Here is a 19,564-nt window from a genome sequence, read left to right as displayed (position 1 = left end):
GACAATGTATTTAGTTATTAGTTATTATTTAGGAATTTTATATGTAGAAATAAGAGTTTAATAAACATTATAATATTATAAAATTGAAATAGCAATTATCTATTTGATGATGCGTGTGGTTATAATAAATTTATTTCATTTATATTAGTAAAATTAATGATTTTCTTAAAAAGGAAAACCTTACAATAAATAATAACTCCTTTAAAGAGATTGAAGGCTGGTCTCTTAATTATTGAGGCATCTTTTGGCGTGAGGATGAGATTTTGATAAAAACTCTAAAGTTAAGCTTGCGCGTGATGGAGCATTCTCAGGATAGATGATCTTCGGGGAAGTTACAACAATGGAGTAAGATCGTAGTGCCATTTGGCCAGAGCGAAAAATATATTGATGGGTAATTGATATGCCAACAATAATTTTTCATCATCCGACACGGATCTTGAGATATGACATGAATCTTGAGAGGATATTTTAAGCAGGAAACATTCAAAATTTGATAAAAAGTCATGAAGATATCTGATTTCAGCAAACATATAGTCAAACTGACCAACTGATGAGACGGACTTAATGATATGAAAACTAGCTCAATCTGAGTCAAATCAAGTCCAGATTAAATCAATGAACCACACTTAGATGATTTTCGTACACATTTGGAAGTTCAAAGGGTTGTCAAATATGACAAGTTTATATTCGAATTGAGCGGCTCGACAAGACGAATTCAACGAGCTTAAGATCACTCAATTCTGACATCATTAATGCACTCAAATGTCCAGTAAACGTTGTATGATCAAGGGAAGCTCTCTGGATCGTTCGATCAAAATGATTCATATTCCTGTATTAATTACATCCAAAACACTATAAATAGAGCCATATCCCTCTCATGAGGGGTGCTGAAGTCTGGAGAGAGTGTCTGAGACCTTGAGGAGAAGCTGCAGTTCAACATCATCGTTGATCGTCGTCGACCACCACCAACCTCCGTCGTCGACCACCCACCGCCGATCGCAGTCGACTATCGCCAACCGTCGAAGACCATCGCTGATCGTCGTCGACCTCCGCCAACCGTCAGCCAACCGTCATCGATCACCACGAGCCAGACGCTGTCAGTCAACGTTGTAATCTGAAAAATATAGTTACATTTCTCGTCTGTGGGATAAGAAATTTCTGTAATCATCAATCAGTAGTGGATTTTCACAACTGGGCCTGACCCCGTGGTTTTTTCACTTTACGGGAAGAGACATCACCACTTGTTTCTCTTTCATCTGTGTGTTTGCTAAACTTTCGTACTACGCTAAGACTATAGTCTGTCACTCTACAATCACGAATTTTCTAGCACGCATCAGTGATAGTTCGGGCCATCACAAATGAGATCCATAAAAAAACTGTGATTCCATCTAACCACTAAGAATACATAAGGTCACTGAAACCAAGATATAGTCACCAGAACGCTTGGTTCACCATGCAAGGCCGAGGATCATCATAGCTCAACCAAACTCTAATACTCCAAAAGAGTAAAGAAATCAGCAAAAAAAACCATCAAGAGTAGCATTCGAGCGAAAAAAAGTGCCATATCTCAATAAAAAAAATTAGAAAGGAACCAATGAATAGAGAACCAACTAGAACTTGATGAATATTACTAGGAATACAACTACTAATCAAAGTATGGGAAAAAGAGCATTAAAAACGATGGCTATGCAACTCTGAATCGTTCAACTAGAGAAAACAGTTAACCGCAATGCCTCTTTCAAAGTAACAATATAGGTTTTAAGCCCGTTGCACGTAATTTTTCAAATATAAAACACCATCTTAATGACAAGGCGCATTAATATTTTGAGAGAAGACATAACAATTGTTAGAGATAATATCACAAAGTTTGGTTTGCTTCTGATAATTATAATCAACAAAAAATAATATAACTAAAATTTTGGATCATAATAGAAAAATGACCGATCATGGTTGGTCATTGAAAAATTAAGAGATTGTTTGGGATAGCTGTAGTTTATTAAAAAATAACTGTGAAACTGTTGAAAAATAATTAGATGTTCAATAAGTTACGGTGACAATTACAATTTTTTTTTTCTTAAAAAAAATAGGGCCGCAACTAGAAAGCTACCACTGCACCTAACCATGATAAATTGGAAAAAGCGAATTTCAACATCATTTCTTTTTTTAGAACTGTCAAAACGCAGTTTATCCAAACAAATAAAATTACGATGTGATGACCGCAACCACAAATGGAGCCTAAGATACGATATAATCCTAATAACTATTTTGATCATCTACGAGATGGTAGATCAAGCATTAATCCAAATAGAACCACAACTCTCAAAACACCAACTAAATAAATAGAAAATAGGATTATAAATTATTCAAATGATTTTGAATTTCTACATAATATTAATATTTTCTAATACATGAAGACCAAACTTTCCATTACTCTTAGACAAAGTCACGATATTCTAAACTACGATAATCAATTTTTTTCTTTATCATTGCTATAAAAGAAATTTATTAAACAAAAAACAAAATAAAATCAAACTCAAAATGGGGTGATCGAAATGTAGTACTACACTATATTCTGTACGTGTTAACAGGAAGACCAAGCTTTCCATTACTCTTAAACAAAGTCACGATATTCTAAACTACGATAATCAATATTTTTTTCTTTATCATTGCTATAAAAGAAATTTATTAAACAAAAAACAAAATAAAATCAAACTCAAAATGGGGTGATCGAAATGTAGTACTACACTATATCTTGTACGTGTTTGTCATTTGCATGCACGTTTGATCGCTATTGGGGCAATATATAATTCTCTCCAGTGACGTCCTATACGCTAGACCTAGACCGCATTTATTTATGACTTATGTGTAAAATAATAGAGGGAAATTAATATTGGAGATAACTCCAAACACGAAATTTAGTATGTTGCAAAATTTTCTTATATATTTTGCTTTATGTTTACAAGGGTAAGGTTACCGTTGCAAAATTTACTTGTATATTTTGCTTTATGTTTACAAGGGTAAGGTTACCAAGCTCACCTAACTTCTCCGCGGTCAAACCAGCGTAAATCCTTGCACACAATAGGGGTATTTTCGGCATTAATAAAATCACAGCTGAAGCTAAGAGGGGTAATATAGTAAATACGGCAGTTTCACCTCCCCTTCTCAAAACCCAAACCAATCTTATCGTCGCGCCTTCCGCCCCTTCGCTTCCCGAACTTCATCTTCCTCGTCTCCTCTCCCTCCCCAACCTCTCTCTCTCTCTCTCTACCCTGGTCTTTTCTCTCTCTACCCTGGTTTCTTTCTCTTTCTACCCGGGTCTCCTTTAGATTTACTCGTTTCTTGCGTTACTTTGAGATTCTATTGTTTCTCTCAACTAACCCTAAACTTCCGCCGTCTGTTTCTATGGATCATGAGGATCCTGAATGCAGCGCAGGGGCCGGAGGTTCTCACTGCCCTCAAAATGATAATATATCAGTCCCTTCCTCCGTCCGTGTAGGCTTGAAGCGCGAGCTCGCCTTCGCGCTGAAGTCCCAGGCCGAGGTTTCAGAAACCCTTGGTCAAAGTCGACTCCGCAAACCACCTTCTTCTCCATTCCCGGCCGAAACTACTCCCGCATCTGCTCCTGCTGTTAAGAAGAGAGGAAGGAAAAAGCGTAGCGAGTTCTGCTTACCCGATGTAAGAATATTGAAAACAAATGTTATGCCTGCACCGGAGAAATCGACAGTAACGGTTCCGTTTCTTGCTCGTCAAGCCGCCGCTGTTCGTCCAGGATTTTCGGCTGAGATTCCCATTGTGGTTGATGATCTTGATAATGGTGGACGGGCCACGAATAATGTGGCCGTGGAAAGAGGATGGGAGTCCAGTTCCACGCATGTGCCCGGCAGCGATTTGACTGTTCCTGGTTGGCTGGAGCAGCAGGTGAGCAGGATTACACAGGCTGGTAACAAGTATGTGATGCAGGGAATGGAGGCGGGTGTTTTTTATAGTTCTGATGGTGGCTCCGCCAATTTTGATCCTGGAAATGCAAATGCAAGCGCCAGGTTTGCCCCTTTTGAACTCAAGTTTTTTTTTCTTTATGGCTATTTCATCAGTTATTAAAACAGAACAAAGTTTTCCTACTCAATCGACAACTCATGCGGTTGGGGTTCTGCTTTTCAACTGTTTCACCAGCTCAAGGGTTTTCCGTATTCATATTCTGTTTAAAGTTTTTCGTAAATATATCTGTGATTCTGAGTAATTTTTGTAGGGCCTTTTTCTAAAAATGCTAAATTTGCAATTTTTATTTTTATATATAGGAAAAAAGTGATGCAGGTAAAGACAATGGCCCTATCAAATCTTTTATGTTCGCGCTTACTAGGAATATATAGTTTAATATTTATTATAGTCATTGAGGTTATTTTTGGAAATTATCAATCATTAATATTTGCCATTACTTTCTATGCTCATTCGCATGCCTTTTCGAGAGAGACACACAAACACTAAATCACTATTATTTTTTGTATTTTATATCAGTTTCTTTATAGTTAGCTCATCGGGTGGTGAAGGAAGAAGTGAATGTGTTTCTCCACCTTCTCTCTTCCTCTCTTTATCTGTAGCTTTGATGTAGTGTGAAAAAGGGACATGTAGTCATCTATCTTATTTAGAAATGTCATCACCTACCTTCATGGGATTCATTATAACTATTTTTTTTAGATTTAATATGTAATGTATATTTAATCAAGAATGGATTTTGATTATTTCTCTTAGTTTTTTTTTTGTTGTTGTTTCTCTTATTGCTTTTAATGATGTGTGTGCACGTATGTGTGATATCTAAAATCTTATGTGGAGGATATCTAACACAAGTATAGTGAGTGATGAACACAAAGTTTGCTAGTAAGCTTCTTCTCAATTCTTCTCTTCCTTTTTTGCTCTCCACCTCTCTTACAAGCACTATCTCTCTTCTCTTTGCTGATTCTTCATCTTTCTCCCGTTCCTTATATTAATCAAGTTGTTCAAGTGCAAAAATTATCGTCATCAATTTATATCACAACACTAATGATCTCATCCGTCCAATAACTAAGGTTAACTAAGGTTTCTTTGGCCTGCCTTTTTTGTACGGATTTCTGTTTCTTATACATCTTTCTCACCCTAGCCCCTTTTATAATCCGCCGAAAATGAATCATCTGTCAAATCCTTTTCATTTATTCACTTGCCACATTTGTCTGATTCTAATCCTTTTTCTTCTATTTTTCATTGGACACTTTCCAAATTAAGGAGATTCCTTTCCCTAAAAGATAAATATCAAATGCAACTAGATGAAATGATGTATAAAACAAACAATAAATTTCATAAATTTACAGTTTAAATTCCTCTTATTAAAATAACTACTTAATTTATTTTGATTTAAAATAAAAAATCACGAGAAATTCAGGCCATGCAATAATCTAATGATATTTTGAATCAAAGAAATAAATTAAAAAAACACAGCTTTAGTGACATTCACACTGCAATTAGTGAACCTAATTTGTATCATATTTGATTAAAATTAAAATGCTCGCAAAAATCAATTATAAAATTTATGGAAGAAAAGAGAACAAGGTAAGAGACCAACCACCGGACATGAAAATTTTGACCTTACACTACAAGTAAGGTTTTGAAAATTGAATCAGACATTGGGTCGACAGACAGAAATATTCAACGATCACCCGGGGTTTAATTGAGATCACTTAAATAAATATTAAAATTAAGTGACATTTTCATACCCACTTCTTATGTATTTACATATATAACACCAGAGAATTAACTTTTTCACATTTAATTGTGATGACTTAATAGAAATTGAAAATTTTTGTACTTGTCTTTTATATGCTAATCCTTATTTTTTGTGTGATCTATGTTTATTATATAAGAATTCTAGAATTTTTAACCGGAGTATTCCACATTTGTCAAGTTGTTTTAACCATTGATATACTGCTGCTGCTCTGCCAATTTGCATCACAGTTTTGAAACGTCTCGTTCAAATTTTTTTCAGTTGTCATTTATTCCTTTGTATTAAATTGATATCTCTTTTACATGAAAAATATCTTTTATGAGATTTTTAGTGCTGCATATTGATAGGTTAAGTAGTCCTGAATCAGTATTGGATTCGATTGAGAGCACATCCAGAGAAGCATCAAGAGGGAAAACAAGTGGAAAGATAACTCGAAAGTATTTGACTGAAACCTTTGCTTTGATATTTTGTTGCAGTTATATTTAGTTTTGGTCAACTAATCTTGTTTGGTATTTCTTTCAAAGGGACGTGAGACTTCATAAATTGGTTTTCATGGAAGATGTATTACCTGAGGGAACTATGTTACGATATATAGTGAATGGAATTGTAAGAAATCATGTTATTCTCGCATTTGCTTATTGATTTTCGTTGAAATTTGCCTCCCGTATGCTTATATAGCCAACATTTTGCTTGAAAGCCTCAACTTGTTGGTTATGCCAAAGACTCTGGTATATACTGTACTTGCTGCAATGAAGTGGTATGTTTCAGACCCTTTTTGTTGATTTTCATTAAATATTTTTGGAAGATTTACAGGCATGCCACTCAATTCTCATGCATTTGCATATCTATTAACTAAACTTCAACTTTTACGTTATGTCACCTTACATATGCATGAAAAGGTGTATTTCATTTTATAAAAGTTAAGATGGTGGTGTTTTTTATGTGTATGAAATATTTGGGTTTAAATGCAAAAATTAAACTTTAGGCGTTAGATATGTAAATATATATGCATTAGGTGGTATGTTCGTGAATTCCCCAATATTATTAGTATTTGCAATAGTGTTAACATTTGGCAAACAGGTTAGCCCTTCACAATTTGAAGCTCATGCTGGCCATTCACAGCGTCGCAAACCGTATGCTACTTAGTGATTGTTTCAAATCCTGCCTTTTTGTTATTCGGCCATTCTTAATTTCTACTTCATTTTGTTTCGCCATTTTAGATATAACTACATTTATACTTCCAATGGAGTGTCACTCCACGAGCTCTCTGTCACATTATCAAAGCGCCGCAAGCTGTTGGACAGTGAAAATGATGATCTGTGCAGTATTTGTGAAGATGCTGGAGAGCTGGTACTATGTGACCTTTGTCCTAGGGCATTTCATCAAGGTATCGATCTTGACATTGCTAAATAAATGCTGTAGACACTAAAATTGATGTGACGGCACAGGTAAAAGATGTTGGACATGGACCTTATAGCTGCCTTTTACGAATTGGCAAAAACAGTCTAGGAGACTTTTTTGGGAGGATGAACAATCTCTTGCTGATAATTGGCTATTTATGCATATCCTTTGCATCATGTCACTACCTGGTTGGGGAGCTTGGAGTTAACCAAAGTGGGAACGGATGGTCCGATCACTTGGTTAACTCCAATCTCTTGGATTAGGTCGCGAAACATCGTTACAATAACTTTTTATGATGTTATTCATTTTACAGAAGAATAACATTCACAAAATTTATTCGAGCATTGATTGAATGTTTTTGTTGCTTTCCTAGCTTTATTCTCGTAATTTGTATTAGATGGATTGATGTTTGTTGGCTAAAATAACAAGTACTTCTTACTTGGAGCCAAAGTATCAAGGGAAGCCATACAACTGGTTGTAGTATGCATATGCCTGAGTGTTCTCATTTGTGGGATATGGCATTGCATTTTCTTTGGTCATGATTGCCATTCATTATAAGTTATTGCCAGTTATTTAAGGGTATGTACTAAACTAGAAGCAAAGTTAGGCTAGATACATTAGTGAAGTGTATTTTCAGCCTAAAAAACATAATATGCTTATGTGTGAGGGCCACATACATATTTTTCAACCATCTTATGTGGGTTTTGGAATGTTAGATAGGTTCTTTGTTTTGGAAAGTGATTATTTTAGGATGATATTATTTTCTATCTTCAGTGGCTATTTTATTCTCCTACATGCATAATCATCAATAACAACCACGCATGCATATACTGTAAACAACATTTGGAAGTTCAATAAAGCTAAATTTAGATGGTCAAAACTTTGCTAGTCACTTCGAGAACATTAACACTCCAGACCTTCTAAATAACTAGTAGTGAGAATATTTCAAACAAAAGGAAGTGAGACCGAAAGCCACCTATGGATTGAACCACGGTTCAAAGGAGAAGAACACAATTGGAAGTAACATATTGATAAATTCTAGTCCATCTCCCAAGTCCATATTTTAGCCTAAGAGAAACAATAACCACATTAAACAACACCTAATTAACCACTATATAAATTAAACGTAAACTGAACTAAAGAATGCAACCATGTCAAACCATATGACCCAATCTAAAGCTGGGAAATGAAATAGAACTTACTCTTTGCCATAATCATTGGCATGTTTTTTAATTATATAAACAGCAAAGCAATATAAATAATTAGTAAAAATAAACAAATAACTTGGGCAAAAATAATTTTTTATTGTGATGCTTTCAAGAATAAGGATAAAGATTTCTATCAACTTTGCATGGCTTGGACAAATTTGGCTTTGGCATATGTAGCATTTGATATTTATCAAGCAAATTGGAAAATACTATGTACCCCTTGCAAAATATTTCATGAATCATCAGAAGAATATCTGTCTTGTTAATGAATAAATATCTTTAGAAACCACCATCGACTGTGGAGGCAATATCATTTTCAAAACAACCTTATAATAAGTTGTATAAAAGTATACTCACAAAAAATAGGTGGAAAAGATTTGGGCTTGACAGTATGTTAATGAATTAAGGTCACATTAAACACCTTAAAAATTAGATTTATGCAAAAATTTTTAAGAACTTTTCAAATTATAAGTAATATTTACGATGCATTTTAAAACTTTAAATGATCCTATCTACATTGCATTTACATGTTTAAAGTTTCCTGATGGAAGCTTGTCTGGAGTTAGACACATCATAAATATATCATCAAAAGTAAAGTTCACATGCATTTTTTTGCATCTACATATATCCTATAATTGCCATAATTAATAGCATATTTTATGTGCATATTCTCAAGCAAGTCATGCACACGTTATAGGTTTTCTTCAAAATGTTTATTTTTTAATTTTTTGTTATATATAATGTAAACGAATTAGTTCATATTTAAGGTCTTTAACTGATTTCTCAGCTTGGTATGAATTTGGTTATAGGGACTCCAATTTCTCTCACGCACCGACTTTTTTACTTTTAGGTTTCTTAGCCCAAACACAATTTAGCCACTCTTTTGGGGGTGACTATAGCCTCCAAAGATTACACTGCTAAATCTTGTAGCTATGGATGTGTCATTCTTTTCTCATGAAACCCAAAATCTAACTATGATCATAAATGAACATGTTAATTTTCTTGCCTTCAGTCAAGGTATTCTTATTGTGAGGCGACTCTCCATATTTTTAAAAGATTACGTCCGAGTTCAATAAACATGCTTTCCTCTTGTCTATGAATTTATTTTCTACAATTTTGTCAACATTAACATTGTCATTAACAACTTGGACTACTAAATGCTCTTCAATCTCCTCTACAAATTAATTAATTTAAAAATATATTTTGCATCTTTTATATGTTTTGATGCTTCAATAAACTTTTTTAAAATAATGTCATTTGTATTGTTTATTATTAAAAAAAAGTTCTCACATTTTCATTGCACTACATTCAATCACTTTACCACAATAGTTGCACTCCAAAAATATGTATGTCTATTTTTTTTTCTTCCAACTTATTTTTTAACACTATATTGCTATGCCGGTTCTTCCACCGAGCTTTTTTCAAAACCTATAGTTATTTTAGAACAACCCCTAACTAAAAAATTTCATGCAAGATAGAGAAAATCTAATTTAAAAACAATAATACCAAATGCAAATGATAAAATTATCATAAATTAAAAAAAAAGATATTTGGTCTTTGTTGAGGATAATATCATATGAAAAAGTAAAAAGAAGGGACTTCCATGATCAATTCTAATACTGAAGCTGAATACATAATTATTACTTATTATGTTTGTATGATGATGAGGATAAAAAACTCCTTTAAGAAAATTTGATTTCCCATTTGTTGATTATATAGGCTTGGTTGAACACATGAAGTCAATTTTAGGATATTGTGTCTTTGTTGAGGACAATGTCATTTAAAAAATTAAAACAAAAAAGGGATTGCCATGATCAGATCTAATACTAAAGAGAAATATATAATTATTTCTTATTTTGTTTGTATAATGATGAGGGTAAAAAACAACTTTAAGAAATTTTGATTTCTCTTCACTCAAGTCTATTATTTTTCATAAACAAACTAAACATGTTGAAGGTAATTCGTACTTCATATAAGATGTTATATATAGGCCTGGATATTATTTCCTCAAAACAAGCTTCAATTGGCTCAATAATCTTCTCTTCACATTGGAGAACTCAACATCATGGCTTTAAAAATAAAATCGGACTGGCCGATTTGGCCGGTTCAATTTTGAATCGATTGATTGGGCAATTCAGTTTAAGTTCCAAGATTACTTCTGCACAAAACCACCACGATTCTTGGTTGTTTCAATTTTTTATGAACAACTCAACTTTAATATTAAGTTTTTTTTTTACTTCTGAATTTTGGTTGAATGGCTATAACTTCATATAAGATGTTATATATAGGCCTGGATATTTTGCTCAAAACAAGCTTCAATTGCCTCAATAATCTTCTCTTCACATTGGAGCACTCAACATCATGGCTTTAAAAATAAAATCGGACTGGTCGATTTGGCCGGTTCAATTTTGAATCGATTGATTGGGTAATTCAGTTTAAGTTCCAAGATTACTTCTGCACAAAACCGCCATGATTCTTGGTTGTTTCATTTTTTTATGAACAACTCAACTTTAATATTAAGTATTTTTTTTTACTTCTGAATTTTGATTGAATGGCTATATATATATATATATATATTATAGAAATATAGAACTTAATTATAATTTTATGTCTCAAAATTTTGATTTAAAATTATTTTCAAAATATTTATGAATGAAATGTCTTGAATTAGAATATTGTATATTGAATTGGTTAAAATATCATTTGTGTATTATTATTATATCATTTAAATCATATTAAAATAATTTTAATATTTGTTATGTCATTTAGTTCAACCCTGACTGAACAATTGAAATTCTTCTTCTTCCTATTTAATGTTACTATCCGATGTTTGAAACCTTGCTCAACATTACCATCACCACCTCTCATAATGATGCAATAATATCATGCATCAAAATCTGCTAACCACATGGAGGCGCCATTTGAAACACTTGTTTTTAAAACTTCTCAATGATGTTAGAAGATGCTAAAGACTACTAAGAATCATGAATTGTATGAAACACTTGGTCTCGTGCCCCTTGTGGAGTGTTCCAAATAAGGATTGAAGTTGGGCTAGATATGCTATTTGCTAAATCCATTATTAGCAAAAAATTTTAGGCTTATCGGTAAGTGTCGATCTTTTGATATTTATGCACAATATATTTTTCAACCATTTGATATAGTATTAAACCAAAAACCTAATGTGTCTTATCAAATATCACTTTATAATGCTAATTGGCAATATACATTTGTTTTGTGTACTACAACCGATTGGATATTTATGAAGAGAAGTGTCAAAATAGCTCCCTTATTTTTTGCAAAGGGTCATTTTAATTCTAGAGTTTATTAAAGTGACAGTTTAGTCCCCTAGACTTTTTTAATATGGTCTAAAATAATTCAAAATAATTCCCACACAGAACTATTTTATTCTCAATTTAAATACTCTAAGAACTAATTTGACAATTTTATAGACTTTGAGGCTAAAATGGCCCCTTGTAAACAGTTACGGGACAATTCTAGCATTTTACTCAATATTTATGTTTCGCATGTTAATCCGGATTCTGAATATGATCCTCCTCAACCGTTACCTCACTACATTTGTTATTGTTGGCCCGGCTCCACTTTTAGTGTCAATTATATCTAATATTTTTTTGTGCTTGCATATTGATAACTTTTTTTATCCATATATGCTTTTTTGGGGTAAATAATATTATATTGTGATATTTTATGACTTCATAATAGCATGTGCTGGGTTATCAAGTGTTCCTGAGGGAGATTGGCACTGCCGGTATTGTGAAACTATGCATCAAAGAGAAAACTATGTGGCGTATAATGATAATGCCCGTGCTGCTGGGAGGATCCCTGGAGTTGATGCCATTGATCAAATTCTGAAGAGGTGTATTCTTATTGTTAAACTTCCAGATTGTAGGGTCGGTGGATGTGCTTTGTGCAGGTAACAATCTGTATGAACATGAATGATTTCCTTTACTTTTCTCTAAATGGTTTGGCTTTCCCCATGTTTACCTTACCTCTGGTTTTTATTTGAAAGTGAATTCCATTCCACTATACTTTTACTGCAACATTTTTACTTCTTTTTAGTAATAGCATCTATAAGTGATTCCTTCTGATTATCTTACTGTAATTCAGATCCAAAGATTATACCAAGACTGGATTTGGCCCACGCACAGTACTAATCTGTGACCAGGTCTGTGTTTGTTCTGGATTTAATTAACTAAATAGTGAATCTCATCTCTTAGTTTGTTATATGATCCTGAGACATTATACTGTTCTTTTAGTGCGAGAAGGAATATCATGTTGGCTGCTTGAAGAATCATGGAAGGGATGAATTAAAGGTACTTGATCTTTGATTGTTGTTGTTATTATTATTATAAGGTGCATTTACATGCATACAGCCCAATTCCTATGTATACATTTATCCCAAATCTTTCAGATTACATAAAAAATTCCACCAAACCTTTTCATGCATGGCTAAGACGGCATGTATTTAAAAATGAAGTTTACATGTTAGATTTGTAAATACATAGGAATTGATGTTTATGTATTTAAATCTTCCTTATTATTATTATCATCATCGTTCATTATTTGTCTTGTAGTTGTAATAAAATCATCTTGTCCTAACAGGAAAAACCAGAAGGAGACTGGTTTTGTTGTGCTGATTGCGTTGGTATTCATTCTGCTCTCCAAGGTGTCCTAAGTAATGGAGCTCAAGCACTCCCTGATCTGGTTTTAGATAATATTAAACGGAACGATGGTAAGGAAAGCTCAATCAGGGATGCTGGTGTTAATCTGAAATGGAGGCTTTTTAGGGGCAAAACAGCCTCTGCGAGTGATAAGTTTTTTCTTTCGAGAGCTGTTTCTCTTTTGCACGTAAGTGTTTACTTAATCTTTTATTGATGAACTAAGAATTTTCTCTACTAAATTTCATATGGGATGGCTCAAGTTAGATATTTGGAGTATTTAAAAGAATATCCTTATTGAAATTGTTAGCGTCCTCTAGTTTTAAATGAATGTTCTAAGCTTGCTTGTTTGTTGTTAGGAAGCATGCATTATCATGGGATAAGAATATATGACATTCACAAACATGAAAATTTATCATATTCTAATGTTTACCATGAGGGTGCATTGGGGCCCTATGCCTGCATATTATTGGATATTATATTTTATAAGATTTATATTTTCAACATAGATTTCAATCATCATGCTATTCTAGTTGTTTTTTTTTTGAAAGGTGTGCATTTGCATTAACATAATAAAAAAGGTATAAAATGGAGCTATAAAAGCTTCACAAAAGATGCAGTGTGGCCTGCGTCATCCACCACCACACTGAAAAAATCGGGGTCACAAGTGTGAGCATTCTAAACAAAAGACCTATTCTAAGTAAGTTGGGCACAAAAATGGGTTTCTTTGTTACATTCTCTATGCGCAAAAAAGAAAATAACTTGATTGAATTTGTCACAAAAAGAGGTATCAAGTCTATGTTAAAATTGTTGCTGCCATACCTTGGCCCCCATGCTTTGTTGAAGATGTTTTATGATAGTAGTATTGTCCCTATCAATGATAATGTCACGACCCGGCCCGGTGCATAAAATTAATTAAGGGGGAACTGCCATTAACATTTCATTTTACTTTTTAAAAATTTTAAAAACTTCTAGTGTATGTAAAAGAGCCACTAATTTACAAAATGAAATAAAAATTTTAAACATGCAAAAATAATATCATAATCGGAAAACATCTCAGACCAACATATAAAGTGTCTCTATACAAAAACAAAGTAATAAAAGAAAGTAAAGTCATATCATAAACTAATACTTATAACTAGCAACGGTACTCCTTTTGTAAACCAAGTCTTTTCTACTAGTTGTATCATTTAAAACTTTTCTTCTCCTGAAAGAACATTAATTGTAACTGTAAGTATAATTTCGTGAGTAATTATAATCTAATATGCATTAAATTTTTATGTTTTTTGTATGCATGAATGACCAAAAGAAAAGCATAGTATTTTATTAAAAATTAAAAATTTTCTTTTCTCGTTTCACTTTAAGTATGTACCAATTTAACATTTTTAATATTCATCACTGGATTATCGTCATACTCAAATGTATCTTCAAGAATGTGTCTGAATGCACCCTCAAAATGTGTTTTAAGACACCTTAAAAATGTACCAAATGTACCCTCAAATTGCATTCGAATGCGCACTTTTATTATTTTCTCTAATGTGCACGAGTACATTGCATCTCTTGTCAGTACTATCTGGGAGTAATCCTGTACGACTTAAACATTTAACTTTTATTTCATTTAAATACATTATTTTTCTTTTTCTCCATTCATTTTTCTTTCATTCTTAAGCTACAACGTGCATATAAACATAATTGTCTTAAGCATTAAAGAATTTTTTTATTAAATAAAGTTTAAATTTAATACATATAAGAAACTAATTACTCACCTTAGCTTTCAAGGGACCTCTGAAATAGCATCCCTTCACTTTACTCATTCAAGTAAATATACATATAATTATAAGGATCACTCATTTTAAAAGAAAGACTTAAATATCTAATAAGCTATAACTAAATTTATACATATAAGTCAATTAGGAAATTTCTTACCTTAAAGTGTGATTTACTTCTTGCACAAAACTCTTCTACTCTTCTTTCGTCTTACAACTCTAGTTTAATCACCTTTAATCTTTTACCTTTATATGATTAAATTAAACATGTTATTAGCATTTAACCAGTAAATTAATACTTTATAAAATTGTTCTACTCGGTATTCCTTCCAAAGCAATCATCCACCAACAATGCCTGATTTAAATTCATAACTCATAAGTGTCTCTATTAAATTCGTTCTATAACGATATTAGTGTTGATACTTGCGAATTAAACCCTATTAAATTTATTTAACTTAAATAAACTCACATTTATCTTACAAGTATTCGGTTAGCCCTTATGCACATGCTCTCCTCTCCTCTCCTCTTCCTCTTCTTCGACACAAAGGAACGTAAGTCCTCTCCTCTTCCTCTCGACGCCACCTCTCCTCTCCTCTTCCTCTTCTTCGACACAAAGGAACGTAAGTCCTCTCCTCTTCCTCTCGACGCCACCACCTGCTTCTTCCTTATCTTCCTTTGCACACGATAACAATGTTGAAGTTGCATAACCATAAATCAACTTCAATTCAACACACGATAACAATGTTGAAGTTGCACAACCATAAATCAACTTCAATTCAACACACGATCTCAATGCTAAAGCCGCGCTTCTTCCCTTCCTCAACATGAGCAAAACCTGAAGGTCTTTTCCTTCTTCAATCTATGTACACAAGCACAATGTCGAATAGTTCGACATCCCTCCATTTGCACGACTAGGGCACAACGTTGAAACGGGTATAGTAAGTATCACACGACAAGGAAAATCCGCACTAAGTCAATCTTTTTCTTCCTTCCTTCAACTAGCGTTTGGCATGATAGAGACGTCGCACACAAGGATTCTTTAAGAGGCTGTGATTCCTTTCCTTCTTTTTCTTCTCATTCTCGGATATAACTTCTCACTCGATGGTGAGAATGAGGAGACGATCGATCGATAACAATATGTTTGATCCAAAGGCATGTGTCTTTCTACTCGCCTGCACCTTTTCTTTTTTTTATATATATTTTTTTATTAAAATTTTAGTTATTACAGATATATGCCCTTTAGATTCGTACATTCAATCAAGAAAAATTGAGCCAAGAAATCCAATTGCAGTAAATTCCACTTGTGAGCTATCCCAATGCATCAAATTTTTTCCACACTTGCCAATCTCATATCTAATTACCATACAATACCGGCTTGGACATTAGAAAGAAGAGCGCCGTCAAAAGAATGGGAGGGGTTGGGGTTGGGTATGTGTGTGTGTGTTACCAACGAAAGGGAGGGGACAGCCCATGTGGCCGAGGGGAACCCCATTGCTCAGTGATGGATAAAGGTTTTGATTGGGCTATATAGGAAAGCACCGTTGCAGCTAACACCCCCGGCATTCCAAATGGCTAATTATGAGTTTTAGAATTGCAAGCCCGCCAACTTTGGTAAACTGTATGACATAAGTCTGCCCCAAGCCAAGCATCGATCTTGGCAACTGTTTGAGCCCGGCAATGGCCTCTCTGAACAAAGTAAAAGCCGCAATGTAAAGTCCCCGATCAGATATACACTTTTAGTTGTTGAGGTAATATTATTTCAAGGCAATGCTTGTTCATAGTACATGTTCGAATTCTTTATGCATTCATGAACAATAGCACTTGTAGATGAAAGAATATTAACGAATATATTTGAGAAGCTGAATTTCACAGGTTCTAAAAAATGGCTTCATTTTAGTTCGCTTTTTACAAAGCTCTTTAATTTTTCCCCATTTTTTTTTAAGATTATGAATTCTTCCCTAAGCTGAAATCTTGATCTTCGTATAACTAGTGATGTTAACTGTTTTATTAGATTGGCTCGTGCAATACCCCTCATGACTGAACAGCACTTTTAAAAAATTTACTGAACTAGTTATTGAAACTTTTTTAACAAGAATTATAGGGAGATTGTCTGGTCTCTTATCATTCCTCTTACAGCAGTATGAATGAAATAATGATTTTCTTTGATTTGTATGTGACCGCTATGTTTAGCTTTCTTCACTTGTTTTGTTTCCTAGGACTCAATAATTATCTACCAAGCATCCAATCATTTTCACATCTCATTTTCTTTCAATTTTATTTAAATATTATAACCATTTATTTTATTATTCTTAGAAATCCAATTATCATATATTTTACTGTATTTTTCTGAACTTTTCTATCTTTTACATTTACAGGAGTCATTTGATCCTATAATTGGTGGAAAAAAAGGTTCCGACCTTGTTACCCAGATGATTTTTGGGTGAGTGAGACTTTAACCAAACTACCTAGCCTTCGCTTTTACCCGTCATGGACGCAAAGAAACAAACTCATGGAACCGCTTCTATATCCTAAACCCTTGGAGAGAGAGAGATAGAGATAGAGAAGTTGCTATATGTGAAGCCATTTCCATCATTGAATCATTTCTTATTTCTTATGTTTTCTCTTATGCTTTGCAGAAGATGTTGGGACCAAATGGATTTCCAAGGAATGTACTGTGCAGTACTTATTATGGAGTAGGATCAATTTGCTTTTGAATTTTCACGCTTCGTCTCTACCGGAACTTTTGTTTGACCTAATATATATTGATGGTCATTGCAGTTCATCTGTTGTCTCGGTTAGCACCCTAAGAATTTTGGGTTCTGAAGTTGCTGAACTTCCATTGGTTGCCACCAAGAAGGAATTCCAAGGACAGGTGAAATCCGTTTGTATTTCGTATTTCCGGTTCAGGGCATTGTTAATGCTTGATGTTTAATTTATGTGCAAGACATTAAAATTCTCAGTATCTGTATATTTTTTTGTGGGATGCTTGCAATTTCATGTTGTTCCAAATACTTCGTGAGCAAATGCATGGTTTGGTGGTTTTATTTTATTTTATTTTATTTTTTTTGAGTAGATGTTTGATTCATAGATGAGCATGATTTCAATTGCATGCATGTAATTCTTCATTGTTTTGTTAATGAAAAAAAAAAAAAAATCCAGTAGCATTTTATGTTATGGCTTTGGAGGCAATTATGGTTATATATAAACAGATGCCACATCTTCTATTCAAATTGCCCCTTCTTTCACTCATTTTTTAGTTCAAAATTTAAACCTGAAAATATTAGTTTAAAATTGTCATGAACTATCAAACCATTAAATTGGTGCAGAATCATTTGACAGTTTATTCTTTAAAAAAGATCATTCAAGATAGGTCAACATGTCCATTATATCATACTATATCATTTATATATCTATATCCTCTTTACATATACATTCATCATAGGAGCACCGTCTAATGCATTCCATTTTTTAATTGAAATGTTCATTATATCATACTATATCATTATATATCTATATTCATTATATATCTATATCCTCTTTACATTTACGTTCATCACAGGAGCACCGTCTAATGCATTCCATTTTTTAATTGAATGTGGTTGTGTCCTAACTAATTAATATATCTGCAGGGCTATTTTGTGGCATTGTTTGCCTGCATAAAGAATCTCTTGGTCTCGTTGAATGTGAAGCATTTGGTGCTTCCTGCCACAGATGAAGCACAACCAATGTGGACTCAGAGATTTGGTTTCAGGAAGATATCAATGGATCAGGTGGGTGTCAAAATCTATATGGTTTGAACTTTTGCTAAAAAAACATTGGGGCAGTTACATGCATACCCCCCAATTCTTATGTATTTGCATCTTTAATGCCTAAACTAACTTTTTTTTACATTTATAACTACCCAAAATCTCTCATTTCACATCACAAGTATCACTATTAAAATTTACATTTTCATGCATAGATAAAAGTGGCATATATGTAAAAATTGAAGTATATATAAGAATTAAGGGATATCTGCATGCAAATCTTCCAAAAAAAAATTTTATGAGCTAAAGCTGATATCTGTTTACTTTGCAGTTGTATGAGTTGGCCCAGGGCATTAAGATTGTGGATTTTGAAGGGACGACATTATTACACACAGCTGTTTCTGACCTAACAACACTTGCTGCTATTGGAACCCAAGGAAGCTGAAGCATAATCAAAACAAGGAACTTGCAAAAGGGCCATTTTTTTGAAGTTTTGTGGGAAGTTCTTTTTGGACGAAACTTTTGGAGCTGAGCCTACGTGTCGAAAGTTTTAATGGAGATTTGAGGAATTTAGATGTTCATATAAACTCTTCCACTTCATAGGAAATTTATCATAGAAAGTCATTTGAAACGTGAGCAGCAGCAGTATGACAATTGTTCTCCAGTTGTGGTTATGTTGCCGTTATTGTTTCAAAATATTTATGTTGCTATGGTTTTATGATGACAAAACACTTTCCCTCCATTTTGATGCCATTGAAATCTTTCAGGAGCTGGCCTTATCATGTTTCTCAAATCTCTGTTTTGTAATGATTGAAAACTTTTAGGTCAGGTTGTCTTGATTTATGCATTTTAGTGAGATGAGATTTTTATCTATTAAACTTACTTTGGAATGTGTAATATCTTATTGATCGGTCAAGTATTTATATTATTATTTTTTAAAAATAAATCTGATGGATTATGGTAGATCTATCCAAATTCATATTAGATTTTCTGATCCAAACTCTCTCCTTAAATATTT

The 19,564-nt window shown here is 33.3% G+C and overlaps 1 protein-coding gene across 1 annotated transcript; it reads left to right on the top strand.

The window, feature by feature from the left end:
- Positions 1-2,992: 2,992 nt before the first annotated feature.
- On the top strand, positions 2,993-19,382 carry LOC110024667 (increased DNA methylation 1-like). The gene is made up of 15 exons (XM_020724771.1): positions 2,993-4,040; positions 6,097-6,186; positions 6,274-6,355; positions 6,447-6,506; positions 6,830-6,882; positions 6,970-7,136; positions 12,079-12,289; positions 12,484-12,541; positions 12,633-12,689; positions 12,979-13,224; positions 17,176-17,240; positions 17,437-17,493; positions 17,579-17,672; positions 18,430-18,570; positions 18,878-19,382. Exons 1-15 carry the CDS (start codon positions 3,403-3,405, stop codon positions 18,989-18,991), a joined length of 2,133 nt encoding a protein of 710 aa, XP_020580430.1. The 5' UTR covers positions 2,993-3,402; the 3' UTR covers positions 18,992-19,382.
- Positions 19,383-19,564: the final 182 nt, after the last annotated feature.

The sequence above is a fragment of the Phalaenopsis equestris genome, unplaced genomic scaffold (genome assembly GCF_001263595.1).
Source record: "Phalaenopsis equestris unplaced genomic scaffold, ASM126359v1 Scaffold000266, whole genome shotgun sequence".
NCBI lineage: Eukaryota > Viridiplantae > Streptophyta > Magnoliopsida > Asparagales > Orchidaceae > Phalaenopsis > Phalaenopsis equestris.
This window is presented reverse-complemented; position numbering and strand designations above follow the sequence as displayed.

Excerpts from the sequence above, each read along its gene's own strand:
- LOC110024667 (XM_020724771.1), top strand. The coding sequence starts at position 3,403 with ATGGATCATGAGGATCCTGAATGCAGCGCAGGGGCCGGAGGTTCTCAC. Across the intron at positions 12,542-12,632 it reads CAGTACTAATCTGTGACCAG|TGCGAGAAGGAATATCATGT; the intron begins GTCTGTGTTTGT and ends CTGTTCTTTTAG. Across the intron at positions 17,241-17,436 it reads GTTACCCAGATGATTTTTGG|AAGATGTTGGGACCAAATGG; the intron begins GTGAGTGAGACT and ends TATGCTTTGCAG.